The following is an 18,078-nucleotide window of genomic DNA, read 5'->3' as shown; positions in this document are numbered from 1 at the left end:
CTTCAATGGCTATAAATTGCTTTGGGACTTCCTGGGCGTGGAATGTGCTATATAAATGCAAGTCCTTCTATCATCCCCAGAAGATTTTAATATAACCAAAATACTTATTTTCAGAGTTCTACTTTAACCTTCTCCATAATAATGGAGCTTGAGCTGTAACTATTTTCCATGGGGTGGGGAAAACAGTTTGTAATAGCTTATAATGATTTGATGATGATTTTATTTTCTCACTTCCATGTTGATGTTACTTATTTTAATTGGAGAGAGGCAAGGATTACCTAACTATCACTGATCACATTAAGAACCACTGACTGCTCGCAATAATGAAGGCCAGCCTCACCAGAAAACTATCTACATAATATAAGTTAATCCATCATCATCATAGGCAGTGTAATAAGTTATTACACACAATGCAGATATTAGAATGGCACAGTATATTTTACAATACCTGCAAACCACCCTCATTTAAGGCACGGGCTCCATAGGCAATCCTTTTCCCACCAACTAAGGTCGGTGCTACTGAAGAATGGTGCTTCCATCTCTGGAATTCTTTGAATGGGTTCAGATATGGATTTTGATAATCCAAACCTACCTACAGAGAAAAACAAAACCACCAAATATAAACTTCCATATCCAAATCTTTGAGAAATAAAAAATTCAAGTGCAAATAGGAACCAAAAAAAAAATCTTGAACAGCTGACAGTGCTACAGGTAAAAGTGAAATAAATTTAACTATGAGGTGATGTGTTTATTCTATGTGCTTTTTGGAATAAGCATTGGTTTTTCTATTTGGTACAAGTAAATGATGCAAGCATCATCAAAAAATGATTATTGCACACATATAAATACATTTCAGTTATTCTTTGTGTGAAATCATTTCTTCTGAGCTGTGAATTATGATCCACACCCATAGAATAAACACAAGTCACATTTCTGTTTGAACAGGATCGGTTCAAAGGGAATGGACTTATAGATCTGAAAGTCTCCTCCTTTTCCAAATAACATTTTATAATTAACCCAATATCAGTTCCTACCTGTCCTACTTTTTCCAAAATACACACCAGCAGGAAACTGGGTGCAACTAATTATCACACTATCCTTTCAACTATGGTAAATCAGATTGTACAGGTGTGCAGATGATGCCAAAGGGCAGCATGTACATGAGGAAGAGCAGGGAGCAATGGAGAGATCCTTGGGGAAGTCTGGATATAATGGTGCAGTGGCAGGAAGAGAACCCATTGCTAGAGATGCTTCGGCTACGATCGAATAGGTAAGGATGGAAACAAGGGAGGACAAACCCACTGAGCTGGAAAACAGAGGAAAGTCATTAGAGTAGGTCACCTCTTTCAAAGACTGCAGCCAGGTTGAGGAGAGATAATGTACCACACTCAGTCACACGATGTCAATTGTGATTTTAATTATGGCTGTTTTAGTGCTGTGGCAGGGACAGAAGCCAGACTGGAGAGATTCAAACATGCAGTTACATAAATATAGGCATGGATTGAGAGGAAACAACGTTTTCAAAGACTTTTGGGGGCCAGGAAGGGAAGCTGGATGGTCAGAAGTTTAGTGGAAATGGGGTCAGGGAACAGGAGGTTGGTCTCATGGACACAATGAGCTCAAAGAGGGCATGATGGGTCAAATAGAAAGAAACTAGATATGTGGGTTCAGGGCTAAGACAGGGAGAGGTTTGGCTTGGTGAGCAAGGGGAAAGAGGGAAGCAGAAGAGGCAGCTGAATAAGTGGTCTCAACATTAGTGATAAAGAAGTTTATGCTTGTTGGAAGAAAGGCGGAGCAGGCAGGGGAAGAGGGGTTTAAGGAGATAGTTGGTAGTGGAAAAAAGTTTGGGGTTATATTTATTCTGGAGTAATGGACAGCCCGATATCACTTGATGCAGTCCACCAGATCTGATGATGGATAGTTAAACTAGCTGTGCACCAGATACACTAAAGTTTGTGCTCCTTGGACTTCATGGAGGGCAGCAGGGGTATGGGAATACCATCACCTGCAAGTTCCCCTCCAAGTTACACACCATCCTGACTTAGAAGTATATCGCCGTTCCTTCATTGTCGCCGGGTCAATATCATGGAACTCCCTCCGTAACAGCATTGTGGGAGTACCTCCACCACACAGATTGCAGCGGCTCACCACCTCCTTCTCAAGTGCAACAAGGTTGGGCAATAAATGCTGGCCTTTACCAGGGACGTCCACATCCCATGAACGAATTTTAAAAAAAGATGGGGGCCTTACCAAGAAGCTAGACCAGGATGGAAGAGTGTAAAAGATTTTTCTGGGGACAAGGGCATCAAAAGATGGATGTGAAGGAGCGATTGAGCGAACTGTTGGCTGCAGAAGTAATGGGGCGAATGGGAGTGTTAACAGCTAGGCAGTTGGGACAGGGTGGAGAGCTTTTTCCAGGGATGGATACAGAAGGTGGTGGAGTCACCCACAATGAGGCCATGGTTGGCAAGGGCCTTGTTTGCAAGTAAACGCACATTCTGGAGGGGAACGTGGCACGGATGATCATTGCTGGTCTGTTGGCAGAGTCTAAAGCAGTAGTGGTGGATGAGGTGATTGGGACAGGGAAGAGATTGACTAGGTTCGCTCCCAATGGGCACAATGGTTGATAAGAGGAAGATAAACAGTTTGGGTTGCTGCTCTTAAGGAGGCACAATGGGTGTCTAGTCAGGCCCTTCAAAGAATGCTGATGGAGGCACAGAGCATAGCTGTGGGCTTATCCAAAGAGAATTCAAGCCTGGAATATCAGCTGGGTAGTAAGGAAGACAGAGAGTAGTGATGGGCTGGGATGGTGGGGTCAAGGGCAAGGGCTGGTGGAACTAAATACCTACGAGGAGGAAAAATTGAAAGTTGGCATGATTTGGCGACAGGAAGGAGATAGGAAAGAAATGCCAGAAATGGGCCAAAAAAAAAGAGGATAGAAGTAATGGGCTTGGTTCCAGAGCATCAGTCAAAATAGTAATGCAAATGACCAAAGAGAGAATTCAAGTTAATAATCATGAAAGATTAGAAGTGACTCGATTGTAAACAGAGGACCTTATCCCTTAATGCAAGCACACTGTATTGAGTGGTTCGATAGAAATTTTAGTCACTGACGGAGAAAGTTAGGAAGACAGTGCACTAGACCCAGATAGACTGAAGGGTACTTAAAGAAGTGGTAGCAAAATCAATCAGGTCCAAAATCATCAACAATGGGAGTAATGCCCAAGAAATGGAAAGATGTTAATACAACAATCATTAAAAAAAAAAGGCATAGGGACAGTCCAGGGAGCAAAGACCAGTGAGCCCAATATCGGTTTTGGGTCAGAAAGAGGGAATATGAAAACACCGGGATTTTAGAAGAATGAGAGGGGGATCTCATAGAAACATAAAATTCTGACGGGATTGGACAGGTTAGATGCAGGAAGAATGTTCCCGATGTTGGCCAAGTCCAGAACCAGGGGTCACAGTCTAAGGATAAGGGGCAAGCCATTTAGGACCGAGATGAGGAGAAACTTCTTCACTCAGAGAATTGTGAACCTGTGGAATTCTCTACCGCAGAAAGTTGTTGAGGCCAGTTCGTTAGATATATTCAAAAGGGAGTTAGATGTGGCTCTTACAGCTAAAGGGATCAAGGGATATGGAGAAAGCAGGAATGGGGTACTGAAGTGCATGATCAGCCATGATCTTATTGAATGGTGGTGCAGGCTCGAAGGGCCGAATGGCCCACTCCTGCACCTAGTTTCTATGTTATGGTACAGTACCATGAAAGAAAGTCAGCTTGGTCTTATGAGAGGAGAGTTCGTCAGGGAAATGACAAACCCCATTGACAAAATAAATTTTGTGAATGCGATATATTTAGATTTCAAAGAGCCTTTTTATAACATGTCACACAAGAAGGCAATAGATAGAAGGTAAAATTGGTTAAGGCAGCTCCACTGACATGGCAAAGGATCAGTAACAGAATGCTGCAGGGGTTATTGTTATTTACAGTGTATATAAATGATTGAAGTTGGGGGACAGAAACAAAGCTATCCAAGTTTCTATGTGATACCACATTTGGAAGGGGTTAAAACAGGGAAGATGTTAAGTTCAAAGGCATTAAGATAGGTTAGGAAGATGGGCTGTTGAGTGGCAAGTAACATTTAATATAAATAAATAGAAGGCGTTAAGACTACGGAAGGGAAAATGAACTAAATGGCTCCAAGATATAGCACAAGAGATAGATCTAGAAGTGTTGGTGGTTATCTCAGCAATTAGGAAAGCTAACTGAATTGGATCAGGATGTACAAACAGGTTAGAGCATAATTCCCCGGAGAAGGCATTGGTACGGGCATATCTTCAGTAAATAGTTTTGGTTGCCATACTGGAGCAAGGATATCCAGGCATTAGAGGCACTGCAGAAAAAAACAAACTGACAACCAAACAGATACCTAAGTTTAAGGCATCATAGCTAATAGGAGAGGTGAAAGAACCTGGAATTATTTACTCTGGAATGAAAAGGCTCAGGGGAGATTTATTCCAGTATTCAATATTCTTAAGGGAATAGATGAATTGAACTATGATGATATTTTTGATATTGCCACAAACTTTAGAATTAAATACATGGGCTTGAGCTTAGAAGAGGGAAGATGCGTGGACAGCTTGGGACTGAAATTGCCCTCCGCCCCAAAGGGGCGGATAATTCAAATTAAATGGCGAAATACCGCCAGGACAGATGGGGTGGGGAATTGAGGGAAATTGGGCACTTTTGACAGCAAAAATGAACGGGGCAGTGTTGGGGGCGGCAGAGAGTCGGGAGCGGGGCAGAGGGCGGGTGGTGTCATCAGTGCCGCCCTAAGCAAGTCAACGCGATACTGATGACGTGCCGCGTCACGCTGACGCGTAATTACATCCCTCCCCTTCACTTAAAGGGGAGGGATGCTATGAGACCTCCTTACGCCCACTGGGCTACCAGGGAGGACTTCAGCCAAACTCGCGGCCACCACTGTCTGGCCGACTGCAAAGTCAGCCGACAAAACAAAATGGCAGCCACGGCAGTGTGCCCTCCCCTTTAAAGGGTAGACATGCCATCCAGCTACTGGCAGCCTCCCACTGCGCGAAGCTGTTGGGAGCACCAACCAGTGGCGGTTTTCCACCCGCGGGATGGAAAAAGGGTAGTCACCGGGTGGTAAGGGGTCTGCGGCAGCAGACAATGGGTTGGAGTGCCAGACGGGGTGGAAACACGTTTCCACCGCCCCAGCCCGGGGGCAATTCCAGATGGGTTGCACCATCTGCCTGCCCTTGGTCAGAAAGGCTTTTCCACCCCATTGGTAATGGGCCTTAAAAAGAGGGCAATTTCAGCCCCTTTAAATTTAACGGGGGAGAAATTCAGTCGTGCCTCTGTTGCGGCATTAATCCAGGCAGAACGGTACTTTTAGCACCGTGAAAAAGTTTGCGCCTCCCGCCCAGAAATTCAACACAAGATCTGGCATGGGGTGCTAAATCAGCCATTGCACACCAAAGCTGGGGGGCGATAACGAAAGTTTGGTCGGTAAATTTTGAGGACCCATTACGTATGTGCCGAATTCAGATCCCGGAAAAATCAGTCTTAAAGGGGCGGCAAGGTAAGTTAGCGCATGAGCAGCTCCAGTTCCAGTGTCTTCAGAACATGAAAATGGAGGAGCAAGGAATGCCCTCCAGCCTGCAGGGGGGACGAAGGCCACCTCTTGGGGTTTTGACAAGGCTGTGGAAGGAGGTGGCTCAGCACGTTGCAGCCCAGATCACAGTGGCCACAATAGCGACGCAATGTCGCAATAAATTCAACGACCTTACTAGAGTCATCAGGGTGAGTACCGTTTCCATTCACCTTCCAATGCCTTTGTGTGAACCTCATTGTCTCACACAATGTAAATACTTTGCAGTGCCTATCCCTTTTCTATGTCTACCAGGCTATGCTCCTCCTTGCTGAAGCCAGCCTGAGGCCTCTTCATTGCCTCACCAGACATGCCCTGCCCATCCAAGTGTCTCTCATCTTCTAGCTCCTTACCCAGCTTGAGCCCACCTAGCAGCACCTTTCAACTCTTCATATGTGGTCAAATGCCCAAGCTTCATACTTCCTTGTAGTCGCTTGTGCCCCAGACCCACCGTTCACACATCAACTGTGCGATGCCACGCAAGATGAAATACAGATTATGCACACTTTGTCATATTACTCATGAGTACCCTACTGCAGACGTATGTGGCACACCAGCACCGACATAACTACCAACAACTTTTTGTTTTTGTCATTGCAGGACAAACTCATGCACAATATGCACGAGCTGCATTGTAGGAGGTGAGCCCTACCTCCAGGACCTCACTGAAGTGGAGGAGAGTGTCCGCCCTCATGGGCGCTGCAGTTGTGGCGGTTTAGGTGGAGAGGTAGAGTCCCTGCTTGATAGTGACGGTATGTGAATGAGATGGGCGCTGTGTGCGAGTCCCCTTAGCCTGGAGACCACTTGCCTTACATGTTGCAACCAAAATAACGATGCCCCCCTCCTTCTTGCCTTCCTTCCCCCTCCCCAGCTGATAACCGTACTTGTGTTGCTTTGTGCTTACAGATGATGAGCCAGAAGAGTGGCAGCCTGCCCGTGAGTGGACGTCTTCATACGACGGGGATAATGAGGTGGTGGAGAACAGTGCACCGGCACAGCGCGACACATCCTCATTGTAAGCGAGTGGGGAGACCTACTCAGTGGAAGAGGTCATCTTCCCGGGGTTGGATGAAGCTGAGGCTCCTGGCCTCAGTGGCCTGCAGCACGAGGGGAAGCTCTGGCGGTTAAGTCAGCCGATGAGTCCTGTTCACAGACAGGCAGATGAGGACCTGGACTTGGAGGCTATGTCCAGGGAGTCAATGCAAATGCACCGTGAGCTAATGGGTGCATTGGCGAGGATCCCACAGAGCGTGGTTGCACTTGCTTTGAGTGTGGTGGAGGCCACCTCAACCTTTGCATGTGTCTCTCAGGAGCCCATAGATACCAATGGATGATGGATGCCACAAATGACCATGGGGCCCCAGACATGATGGTGTGGGCCATGGCTGACGTGGTAGTAGCAATTGAACAGCAAGCCGAAACCACGCTGCACTTTAAAAAAAATTAGTTCCTGTGGTCTGGGATTTGTCGGCAAGGCCAACATTGATTGCTCATCCCCAACTGCCCTTGAGAAGATAGTGGTGAGCTGCCTTCTTGAACCGCTGTAGTCCTTGTGGTGTTGGTTCTCAAAACAATGCTGTTAGGGAGAGTCCCAGGATTTTGACTCCGACGATGAGGGAATGGCAATATATTTCTAAGTCAGGATGGTGTGTGACTTGGAAGGGAATGTGGAGGTGGTGTTGTTCCCATGTGCCTGCTGCTCTTGGCTATCTTGGTGGTAGAGGTCACGGGTTTGGGAGGTGCTACTGAAGAAGCCTTGGTGAGTTGCTGCAGTGCATCTTGTAGATGGTACACACTGCAGCCATAATACGTCGGTGATAGAGGGAGTGAATGTTTAAGGTGGTGGATGGGATGCCAATCAAGCGGGCTGCTTTGTCCTGGATGGGGGTCAAGCTTCTGGAGTGTTGTTGGAGCTGCATTCAACCAAGCAAGTGGAGAGTATTCCATCACACTCCTGACTTGTGCCTTGTAGATGGTGGAAAGGCTTTGGGCAGTCAGGAGATGAGACACTCACCGCAGAATACCCAGCCTCTGACCTGCTCTTGTTGCCACTTAATGTGGCTGGTCCTGTTAAGTTTCTGGTCAATGGTGACACCCAATATGTTGGTGGCGGCGTGTGGGGCGGAGGAATTCAGCGATGGTAACGCCGTTGTATGTGAAAGGACGGTGGTTAGACGCTTGCTTGTTGGATATAGTCACTGCCTGGTACTTGTGTGGCGCAAATGGTGCTTGCCACTTATCAGCCCAAGCATGAATGTTGTCCAGGACTTGCTGCATGCGGGCATGGACTGCTCCATTATCTGAGGAGTTGCGAATGGCACTGAACACTGTGCAGTTATCAGCGAACATCCCTACTTCTGACCTTATGATGGAGGGAAGGTCATTGATGAAGCAGTTGAAGATGGTTGGGCCTATGACACTGCCCTGAGGAACTCCTGCAGTGATGTCCTGGGACTGTGATGATGGACCTCTAACCACTACAACCATCTTCCTTTGCGCAAGGTATGACTCCAGCCACTGGAGAGTTTTCCCCCCCGATTCCCATTGACTTCAGTTATACTAGGGCTCCTTGATGCCAGACTCAGTCAAATGCTGCCTTGATGTCAAGGGCAGTCACTCTCACCTCACCTCAGGAATTCAACTCTTTTCTTCACGTTTGGACCAAGGCTGTAATGAGGTCTGGAGCCGAGTGGTCCTGGCCGAACTCAAACTGGGCATCGGTAAGCAGGTTATTGGTGAGTAAGTGCTCCTTGATAGCACTGTTGATGACACCTTCCATCACTTTGCTGATGATTGAGAGTAGACTGATGGGGCAATAATTGGCCAGATTGGATTTGTCCTTTTTGTGGACAGGACATACCTGGGCAGTTTTCCACATTGTCGGATAGATGCCAGTGTTGTAGCTGTACTGGAACGGCTTGGCTAGAGGCATGGCTTGTTCTGGAGCACAAATCTTCAGAACAGCAGCCGGGGTGTTGTCAGGGCCCATAGCCTTTGCTGTGTCCATTGCGCTCAGCCATTTCTTGATATCACGTGAAGTGAATCGAATTGGCTGAAGACTGTGTTGGTGGGAACCTCAGGAGGAGGCTGATATGGATCATCCACTCGGCACTTCTGGCTGAAGCTAATTGTAAACGCTTCAGTCTTGTCTTTTGAACTCGTGCTGGGATCCACCATCATTGAGGATGGGGATATTCATGGAGTCTCCTCCTCCAGTTAGTTATTTAATGGTCCACCACCATTCACAACTCAATGTAGCAGCACTAGAGAGCTTTAATCTGATCCGTTGGTTGTGGGATTGCTTTCTGCCATGTGATCAGTGCGTGGAAGCATCAAAGCACTGTGTGCTCTGATGTAGGCTCAAATTGATGCCACACAAGCACTGACTGCTGCCATTGTGTCTGGATCCCTACCAGTCCAATGGGGAACTAACGGTGCTGAAGTAGGCCGCAATCTGCGCTCCAACAGATTGCTCCAGATGCTGAGGCTATGTCCCAAGGGAGTGGCAACCAATTAATCGAGATGGAACCTGATGTCCTCCCTCAGGAGGACATCATTCTGGCTCCCACCACTACCATTCCGGCTTTGCACCCCAGCCATCCAAGACTGGTGCCGCCCATTCTCAGACGATGATGTCAACAGACAGGCGTTCCAGGCACAGAGCGTCATGCTAGACCATCTGTCCTGTCTCCCTCAGAGACATGGCCTTGCTGCAAGCACTGGAGACCCATTGAGGAGGAGCAGTAGGTATGGGGGGGGGTGGGGGGTGGAAAGAGAGGCAGAGGGGTGGGATATATTTAAATGTGTCTCCTATGTACATATGTTGGGAAGTTTCAGCATCTTTTGTGATTTTTGAAAGGGTGGGTGCTCCATATTGTTTTATTGGAGGGTTTAGGATTTTTGGGGTTGTTTGAGGCATGTTTGCCAAATAAAATGTTAGTTGAACTGTTTCCTTCAGCCGCTGGTGTCTGACTGTTCAGTTGTGATGGAGATATGGCATTATCGTGGCACAATGCGTAGTCATTATTAACTGCATCCCTCAGCTATCTCCATTTAAATGAAGTGCTCCCTTATGAGCTGCCGCCGAATAGCCCTGGTGCTGCCAACATTGGCACGCTGCCTCCTCCGTGGCTGCTGCTGGACATTCGGGGTGTCACCAGCACCTGTTCCTCATCCTACTCGTTCTCTTCATCCTCCTGAGGTGGGCCTGCGATCCCCACTGGCAAGGCCTGGGCTCTCATGATGCCCAAGTTGTGCAGCACACCATAATGAATAGCGAGACCTGTTGTGAGGAGTATTGAAGACTGCCTCCAGAGCGGTCCAGGCATTGGAATCGCTGCTTCAGCAACCCTTTTGTCTGCTCTATGATGTTGCAGGTGGTAGCATGGCTCTCATTGCAGCGTTCCTCCGGCTCTGTGGTGGGTTGCTGAGGCGGGCTGGGGGGGGGGGTCATCAGTGAGGTGTCCAGGCCGCATCCCTTGCCCCAGAGCAGCCAGCCTCGGCCTTGCCATGGTGGCTGAAACAGTCGAGGTAGTGCTCTCCCGCAGGATAAAGGCATCATGTGCACTTCTAGGATAGCGAGCACCGTCTGCGAGGATGCGCTGCGTGTGGTCGCAAAGCAGCTGCACATTTAAGGAGTCTTATCCCTTTCTGTTTCTGAAGACCTCTGCATTCTGGAATGGTGCTCACTCCTTGCACCCTCGGGAAGCCCGCAATCCTGGCAAACCCACATGTGTGCTCATCCTCTTTCTCCCTGGTCCTCTGGAAAATAATGGTTCATTCTACATGTGTAGAGTGACTGTATGTCACAGAAGCAGCGACGTGCTGCAAATTGAGAGATGCTGCATATGTCCCCTGATGCAGCCTCGAAGGAGCCAGAGGCATAGAAGGTGAATGCCACCGTGACCTTCACTGCAATGGGCAGTGCAGTCTTGGTGCCGATGTGAGGCTGCAGGTCTGCCTGCAGGAGATGGCACATCTCTGTAACTACTTCCTTTCGGAAGCACAGCCTTCTGATACACTGCTCCTCTGACAGGTCCAGGTATGAGCGTTGCCGCCGGTGAAGCCATAGGGGTTATGGCATCCTACATAGACATCTAGGGGCTGTCCTCCTTCAGCTGCCAACATGGCCAACAGCACTTCTCTGTTGATGCCGCCTTGCTGCATAGTAATGCACCCATCAAAGTTTAGCAAATTACTTTTTCTAACACTGATCTGTTATGTCTGTCATAAGAACATAAGAAATAGGAGCAGGAGCAGGCCATTTGGCCCCTTGAGCCTGCTCCACCATTTAAGGTCATGGCTGATCTGATCATGGGCTCAGCTCCACTTCCCTGCCTACTCCCCATAACCTTTGATTCCCTTATCGCTCAGAAATCTGTCTATCTCTGCCTTAAGTATATTCAATGACCCAGCCTTCACAGCTCTTTGGGGCAGAGAATTCCACAGATTTACAACTTGTAGAAGAAATTCCTCATCTCAGTTTTAAATGGGCGACCCCTTATTCTGGAACTATGCCCCCTAGTTCTAGAAACATCCTCTCTGCATCCATCTTGTCGAACCCCCTCATTATCTTTTGTCCCAATAAGATCATCTTTCATTCTTCTGAACTCCCATGAGTACAGGCCCAACTTGCTCAACCTTTCTTCATAAGTCAACCCCTTCATCTCAGGAAACAACCTAGCGAACCTTCTCTGAACAGTCTCCAATGCAAGTATATCCCTCCTTAAATAAGGAGACCAAAACTGTACGCAGTACTCTAGGTGTGGCCTCACCTATACCCTGTACAATTGTAGCAGGACTTCTCTGCTTTTATACTCCATCCCTCTTGCAATAAAGGCCAACATTCCATTTGCCTTCCTGCTTACTTGCTGTAATACTAACTGTGTGTTTCATGCACAAGGTCCCTCTGTACTGCAGTATTTTGTAATTTTTCTCCATTTAAATAATAATTAGATTTTTTATTTTTTCTGCCAAAGTGGATAACCTCACTGTATCCTGGAACACAGCGCCCAGGTAACTCTACACCTCCCTGATGTGTCGCAGTGTCTGCAGCTTGGACTCCAGCTCATCAACGCGGAGCTGAAGTTCCTCAAGCTGCAAACGCATACTGCAGATGTGGTCGTGGTGGAACTCAATGGTGTCCACCAGCTTCCACATGTTGCATCAGCAACACATCGCCTGCCCTGCCATCTGTAATGTATTTAATTAGATTTTAAAGTTTTAAACAAACCAGTAGTTTCATGGTCACCATTACTGACACCAGCTTTTGATTCCAGATTTACTTAATTAACTGAATGTAAATTCCCCAGCTGTCGCTGAAAACTTGGAGGCTCACGCATCGTGCTATGTTAACGTTGCAATGACTGCGATGAAAATCGGGGATGCGCAAGAGGCCAGAATTGGAAGGAGTGCGGAGATCTCGGAGGGTTGTAAGGCTGGAGGAGGTTACAGAGCTGGGAAGGGGGGAGGGCCGCAAAGCCATAGAGTGATTTGAAAACAAGGATGAGAATTTTAAATTTGAGGTGTTACTGGACCGGGAGCCGATGTAGATGGGTGAATGGTACTTGGTGCGAGTTAAGATAAGTGCAGCAGAGTAGGAGCTCAAATTTATGGAGGATGCAAGGTGAGAGGCCGGCCAGGAGAGCACTGGAATAGTCAAGTCCAAAAGTAACAAAGGCATCAGCCTTTCGTTCAGACGAAGGTTTCAGCAGCAAATGAGCTGAGGAAGGAGCAGAGACGAGCGATGTTACAGAGGTAGAGGTGATCTTGATGATGAACAATATGGGGTCAGAAGCTCAGGGCCAAATGTTGGCAAGGTTAAAACAAAATGCTCCAAAAATGACTAAACCCCTATTATATTATGCTTAGTTACTTGAGAACTATCCCAGAGTTAGTCAAATTTACTCAAAAAATTGGGAAGGAAAACCATTAATGATTAGAAGAAAAGAAGACTAGTTCCATTTAAATTTTTATTCAGCTTACCCAGTAAGTAAACCACCTTACACTACAACTACAATTATAGAAGTGTGACAGTAATTAATATACTTACCACAAAGCCCAAAGCCACCATCGGTTCCCCCTCATTTAAGTGATATAGGAATGACCCACCATATGTATGTCTATCCAGAGGCCACCCCACACTGTGTTCCACTCTGCCAGGTCTCCATTTATTTTCATCAATAATCCAAATCTGCCAGTAAAATGAAAGTCATAAATATATATTACAATTTAAACATTTACTATTACCACAATAAATGCTTCTGTTGGGAGGCAAGACTTTATGCAATACAACAGAGACAAACGGAAAGGAAGAATACTGTAAAAATACACATTTGAAATGAACATACATGGAGCTAAAATTTGGAATTAACATGGCACAACTTAATTAAAATTTCTATCAAACTGAATATATCACCTCCTCCTAGAATAATTCCACTTATTGTGGTACTGAGCCACATGGACCAGGAGAAAACTTAAGATTCAATCTTGGCTAAATCAGCTAATCAAGGTTGACTTCTGGACCCCTGCAGTAGATCAAAAGTGAATGGAATTATATTCAAATACAGGAATTGAGATAACAATATTTAAATATGATACCACCAAAATGAAGGTATGGCAATTTGTGATTAGAATTGTAACAAATTGCAGGAAGACATAGATAGACCAGCATGCTGGGCAGATAGGTGGCAGATGTAGCTCAAGATAGAAAAATGTAAAGTAAAGTAAGCATGGAGAAAGTGAATACAGATACATTGGCCATTAAAGGTGGCAGCACAAGTAGATAGGCTATAAAAAGATGAAATTGGAATCCTTGGTTTTGTAGTCATAGGCTTAGAATACAAAAGCAAAAAGGAGGTAATTTTGAACTTGTGCAAGACTTTAGTTAGTCCACAGTTTGAATATGCTGTGCAGTTTTGAAAGCCCCATTATCAGAAGGATATCATACTAATAGAAAAGGAGCTGCATAGATTCACTAGGATGTTACAAGGAGCGACAGGTTTATAGTTATGAAGAGAGACTGGGGGAAATTAGGGCTCTGTTTACTAAAACTGAGGTTAAAATACTTGATCGAGGTCTCGAAAATTGTGAAGGGCTCTGATAAAGGTGAATAGTAACAAATTATTTCCATAGGCTGGCAATACAGTAACGAGAAGACAGAAAGACAAGACAAATCACAAAATGAAAGCAAGGTTAGAAAAAACACTCTTACACTGAGGGTGGTTAGAATATGCCATTCTTATTCACAAACTGTTGCTGAAGCAGAATCTATGGCCCCGGTATTTACTGGGGCGGGTTTTGTGAGCAGGGGGGGGGAAAGAGATTTGGCCAGGAAACCCGAAAGTCCGCACACTGTGCAGCTCGCGTCTTTTTTATTCCAGCAGGTTCCCCGCTCGGAAGCCAGCCTGATTGACAGGCTTGGCTCCCCGTCAGGTGGGGAACACTCTGGAAGAACAGGTAGGGAGTCTGCAGCTGGTTTAGTAGAGGAGGGGGGGCGGGGGGTGGCGGTGATGGGGAATGAGCTCTGATCCTCAATCCCAGGGATGGGGCCCGATGTAGGGCAGAGAAGCTTGGTGGGCTGGGGGGAAGCACTCCAGCTCTTCTTGGCACACAAGCAGTGTGATAAAGACACTTACCTTTTTCACGAAGCAGTCCTTGCCCCCCTTTAGCTGCCAGGTTTCCAGAGGCCTGGGAAACCCAGCCGACCTGGGTTAAACCTGGAAGATAGATTAAATCTGGGGCATGCAGCCTCATAATATTTAAGCAACCAACTCGGCACCTGGGAGAGGGTCGGTTGCCTGCCCCCCCTCCCACCTCCATTAAAACCGGAAGTAGGCTGGTTAGAGTAGGGTCTGAGATTTTTTTAATTTTTTACTTCTACATTGACCAAAACCCACTTTGAGGTTAAAAATTGCCTGGTGTCTTTTTCTAAAAAGAATGAGTTCCTTAAAAAAAAAGAATTATTAATTGGGGAGGAAGCAGAAGAATGGGATTTAAATGTGGTTCATGTAGATAAAACACTAACACAGGCTTGCCAAAAGATGCATTAATGGGGAAGCTAGATAAGCACATGGGGGAGAAAAGAATAGGATATGCTGATAGGGTTAAATGAAGAGGGGTGGGAGGAGGATCGTGAGAGACCAGTTGGGCCAAATGACTTATTTCGGTGTTGTATTCTCTATGTAACTGTGTAAAAGATCTATTTCTATGCTGTAACATTATGAATTTCCATCTCTGAAAAAGATACTACCACATGTACATTGCTGATGCACTACCAGAGTTTGCCATTATATATGCTGATGCTTGGACAGGTTATTTATTATCACTCCAATCAGCTTTTTATTAAAAAAAAAAGACAATTTCATTGCCTCAAGGACTTTTCAACCCTAAAACAAAGATAAATTGATCATACATCTCATTGCTGTTTATAGCCTATTGCTATATACAAAATGGCCGTCACATCCAGCTATACAACAATGGCTGCATTTTTAAAAAGACATAATTCACTGTATTTAAAAGCACTTTGGGATGTTTGCGAGATATGATAAGGCGCTACATAAATGCAATGTTTTTAATGCAAAGTAACAATCATCATCATCATCATCATCACAGGCGGCCCCTCGAACGAGGATGACTTGCTTCCACGAGCTCACAGGTGTTTTGATGATGGACCAATGTTAACCGTTGCACACTAGCCACCACATGGGCTTGACAGAGCTAGGACTTTATCCAGTGGCAAGGGTTAACCAGGACGACTGGAGATCTGCTTTGCTGTACGGACCTAGCGTGCACACATATCACAGTGTGGGCTAGCCTGTGCTGCCCCTGGGCCCTCGGCTCTTTTAGGCCCCGTACCCTCATCTGTCGCACCTCCTCCACGATCTTTCACCACTCCTCCGCCATAAACATTCACCGCATCTTGCCAGTCATCCGTCCCGAGCTTTCCACTCTTCTGTACCTGGGCCCTGCCGACGTTCCTGCCCACGCTCCAAAACGACGACCAGGGTTTTGATGACGTCACCCAGTCGCCCGTCTCAAAATCGTCACACACTTGGAGCAGCTCGCGCTGGAGGTTGAAGTAGTATGCCGCTCCAGCTCTTATGGCCCGACCTGCAGAACTATTCTCTCGCAGGTCAGGGGGCCATAAAGTAGCAAAACGCTGCTGGCAAATTACATCACGTGTGGCAAATATAAAATTTGCAGAATGTCAGATTGTGCCAGATCATTTAGTCCATTTATTGTCCACAGAACAAATTTTAATGAATTCATATATCGTGGAATGGATTTATTTTGGCTTTGCACATGCGACATTGGTGCATTACCTATAATAAAGCATTACAGGTACAACGTTAAAAATCCGGAGTTCCAGAATCTGTACTGTTCCGGAATCCGGACGATCCATAGCAGGGTTGTCCGGAATCCGGACCCGCCAACCCCCCCCCCCCCCCCCTGCTTGGGCCGCCGGTGACCTCCCCAGGCCCCACCGCCCGCCAGAGCCCCCACTCCTTACCTCAGCCCGCCGGACTCTCCAAGCACCGTTACCCACCGGACTCTCCAGGCCCCTTGGACTCCCCAGGACCCGCTGCCGCACCCACCCCTCCCCCCGCCTTCTTATGTCGACTCTCCGCCTGCTGGACTATCCAAGCTCCGCCACCTGCCGGGTGCTCCTGGCCCCACTGCTTGCTCCTTATCTCGGCCCGCTGCCCCTTCCCCCCCCTCGCCGCCCCCTTACCTCACCACCCCCCATTCGGGACGTCAGAAATACTTTCCGAAGTCGGTAATACCCAGAATCTGGAGTGGCCTCGGTCCCGAGGCTTCCGGATGAGACGCTGTACTACTATAGGTAACATGCTAAATTTCAAATTTTCTTCTTTTGAAATCCCAATAAATTTGAACAGGCAAAATGTTTAAACAGGTAAAGAGTGCTCCAAAGATCAAATGATTATACACTATCTTTATATCTTCTATTGGAGAAAGGTTTGCACCTATTTAAAATAACCTAAAAACTTATTTGGAAAACTTACCACGTTGAATCTCTCAATTGGAAGGGGTGCATGGATAATGTATCTAACCTCCCATCTGCTATCATTTATGAATAATGATCAACACTCGTGCTTCAAAAGTATCTAAAACTCACAGTCAGACCAAAGTCAAAACTTCAGTACCGTGAATGCAAGTTTAAAACAGGTTGTCAGCTATGCCTTTGTAACATCCCAAAGGGGATTCAATTGTAAGGGGAATAGATAGGCGTTTCTGCAGCCACAACCGAGACTCCAAAGTGGTATGTTGCTTCCCTGGTGCAAGGGTCAAGGATGTCTCGGAGCGGGTGCAGGACATTCTGAAAAGGGAGGGTGAACAGCCAGTTGTCGTGGTGCACATTGGTACCAACGATATAGGTAAAAAAAAGGGATGAGGTCCTACGAGACAAATTTAAGGAGCTAGGAGCTAAATTAAAAAGTAGGATCTCAAAAGTAGTAATCTCGGGATTGCTACCAGTGCCATGTGCTAGTCAGAGTAGGAATTGCAGGATAGCTCAGATGAATACGTGGCTTGAGCAGCGGTGCAGCAGGGAGGGATTCAAATTCCTGGGGCATTGGAACCGGTTCTGGGGGAGGTGGGACCAGGACAAACTGGACGGTCTGCACCTAGGCAGGACCGGAACCAATGTCCTAGGGGGAGTGTTTGCTAGTGCTGTTGGGGAGGAGTTAAACTAATATTGCAGGGGGATGGGAACCAATGCAGGGAGACAGCGGGAAACAAAATGGAGACAGAAGCAAAAGACAGAAAGGAGATGAGTAAAAGTGGAGGGCAGAGAAACCGAAGGCAAAAAACAAAAAGGGCCACTGTACAGCAAAATTATAAAGGATCAAAGTGTAATAAAAAGGCAAGCCTGAAAGCTCGGAGCCTCAATGCGAGGAGTATTCGGAACCCAGAAGAGGGCTCTGAGCTAGTTAGAGTGGGTGAGAGCTCAGATGAACAGGACCCCAAGAAAGAATGCAAAAGGCAGGAGGCAACAGAGCAGAGTAGCACTGGGGTAAGTGTAAACCACAAGGTGATAGGAAGGGACAATATGTATGAATATAAAGGGGTGGCAGGAGGGGTCAAAACTAAAAATCATGGTTTAAAAACTAGTATTAAAACACTCTACTTAAACGCACGCAGCATTCGAAATAAAGTAAATGAGTTGACGGCACAAATCATTACAAATGGGTATGATTTGGTGGCCATTACAGAAACGTGGTTGCAGAGTGGCCAAGACTGGGAATTAAACATACAGGGGTATCTGACAATTCGGAGAGATAGACAAGAAGGGAAAGGAGGTGGGGTAGCTCTGTTAATAAAGGATGATATCAGGGCAGTTGTGAGAGACGATATTGGCTCTAATGAACAAAATGTTGACTCATTG

The 18,078-nt window shown here is 46.5% G+C and overlaps 1 protein-coding gene across 1 annotated transcript in view; it reads right to left on the bottom strand.

Annotated features, from left to right (window-relative positions):
* Window positions 1-18,078, bottom strand: part of etfdh (electron transfer flavoprotein dehydrogenase) — a 74,878-nt gene that overhangs the window by 13,704 nt on the left and 43,096 nt on the right. Inside the window, exons 8-9 of the mRNA XM_070871779.1 lie at window positions 12,724-12,864; window positions 449-592 (exon numbers count right to left, since the gene is read on the bottom strand). Of these exons, the coding sequence (XP_070727880.1) occupies window positions 449-592; window positions 12,724-12,864 (285 nt within the window). The remainder of the gene's footprint in view (window positions 1-448; window positions 593-12,723; window positions 12,865-18,078) is intronic.

The sequence above is a fragment of the Pristiophorus japonicus genome, chromosome 2 (assembly GCF_044704955.1).
Source record: "Pristiophorus japonicus isolate sPriJap1 chromosome 2, sPriJap1.hap1, whole genome shotgun sequence".
NCBI classification, from domain to species: Eukaryota; Metazoa; Chordata; class Chondrichthyes; family Pristiophoridae; genus Pristiophorus; species Pristiophorus japonicus.
The sequence above is the reverse complement of the archived record's forward strand: the minus strand, read 5'-3'. Positions and strand labels throughout refer to the sequence as shown.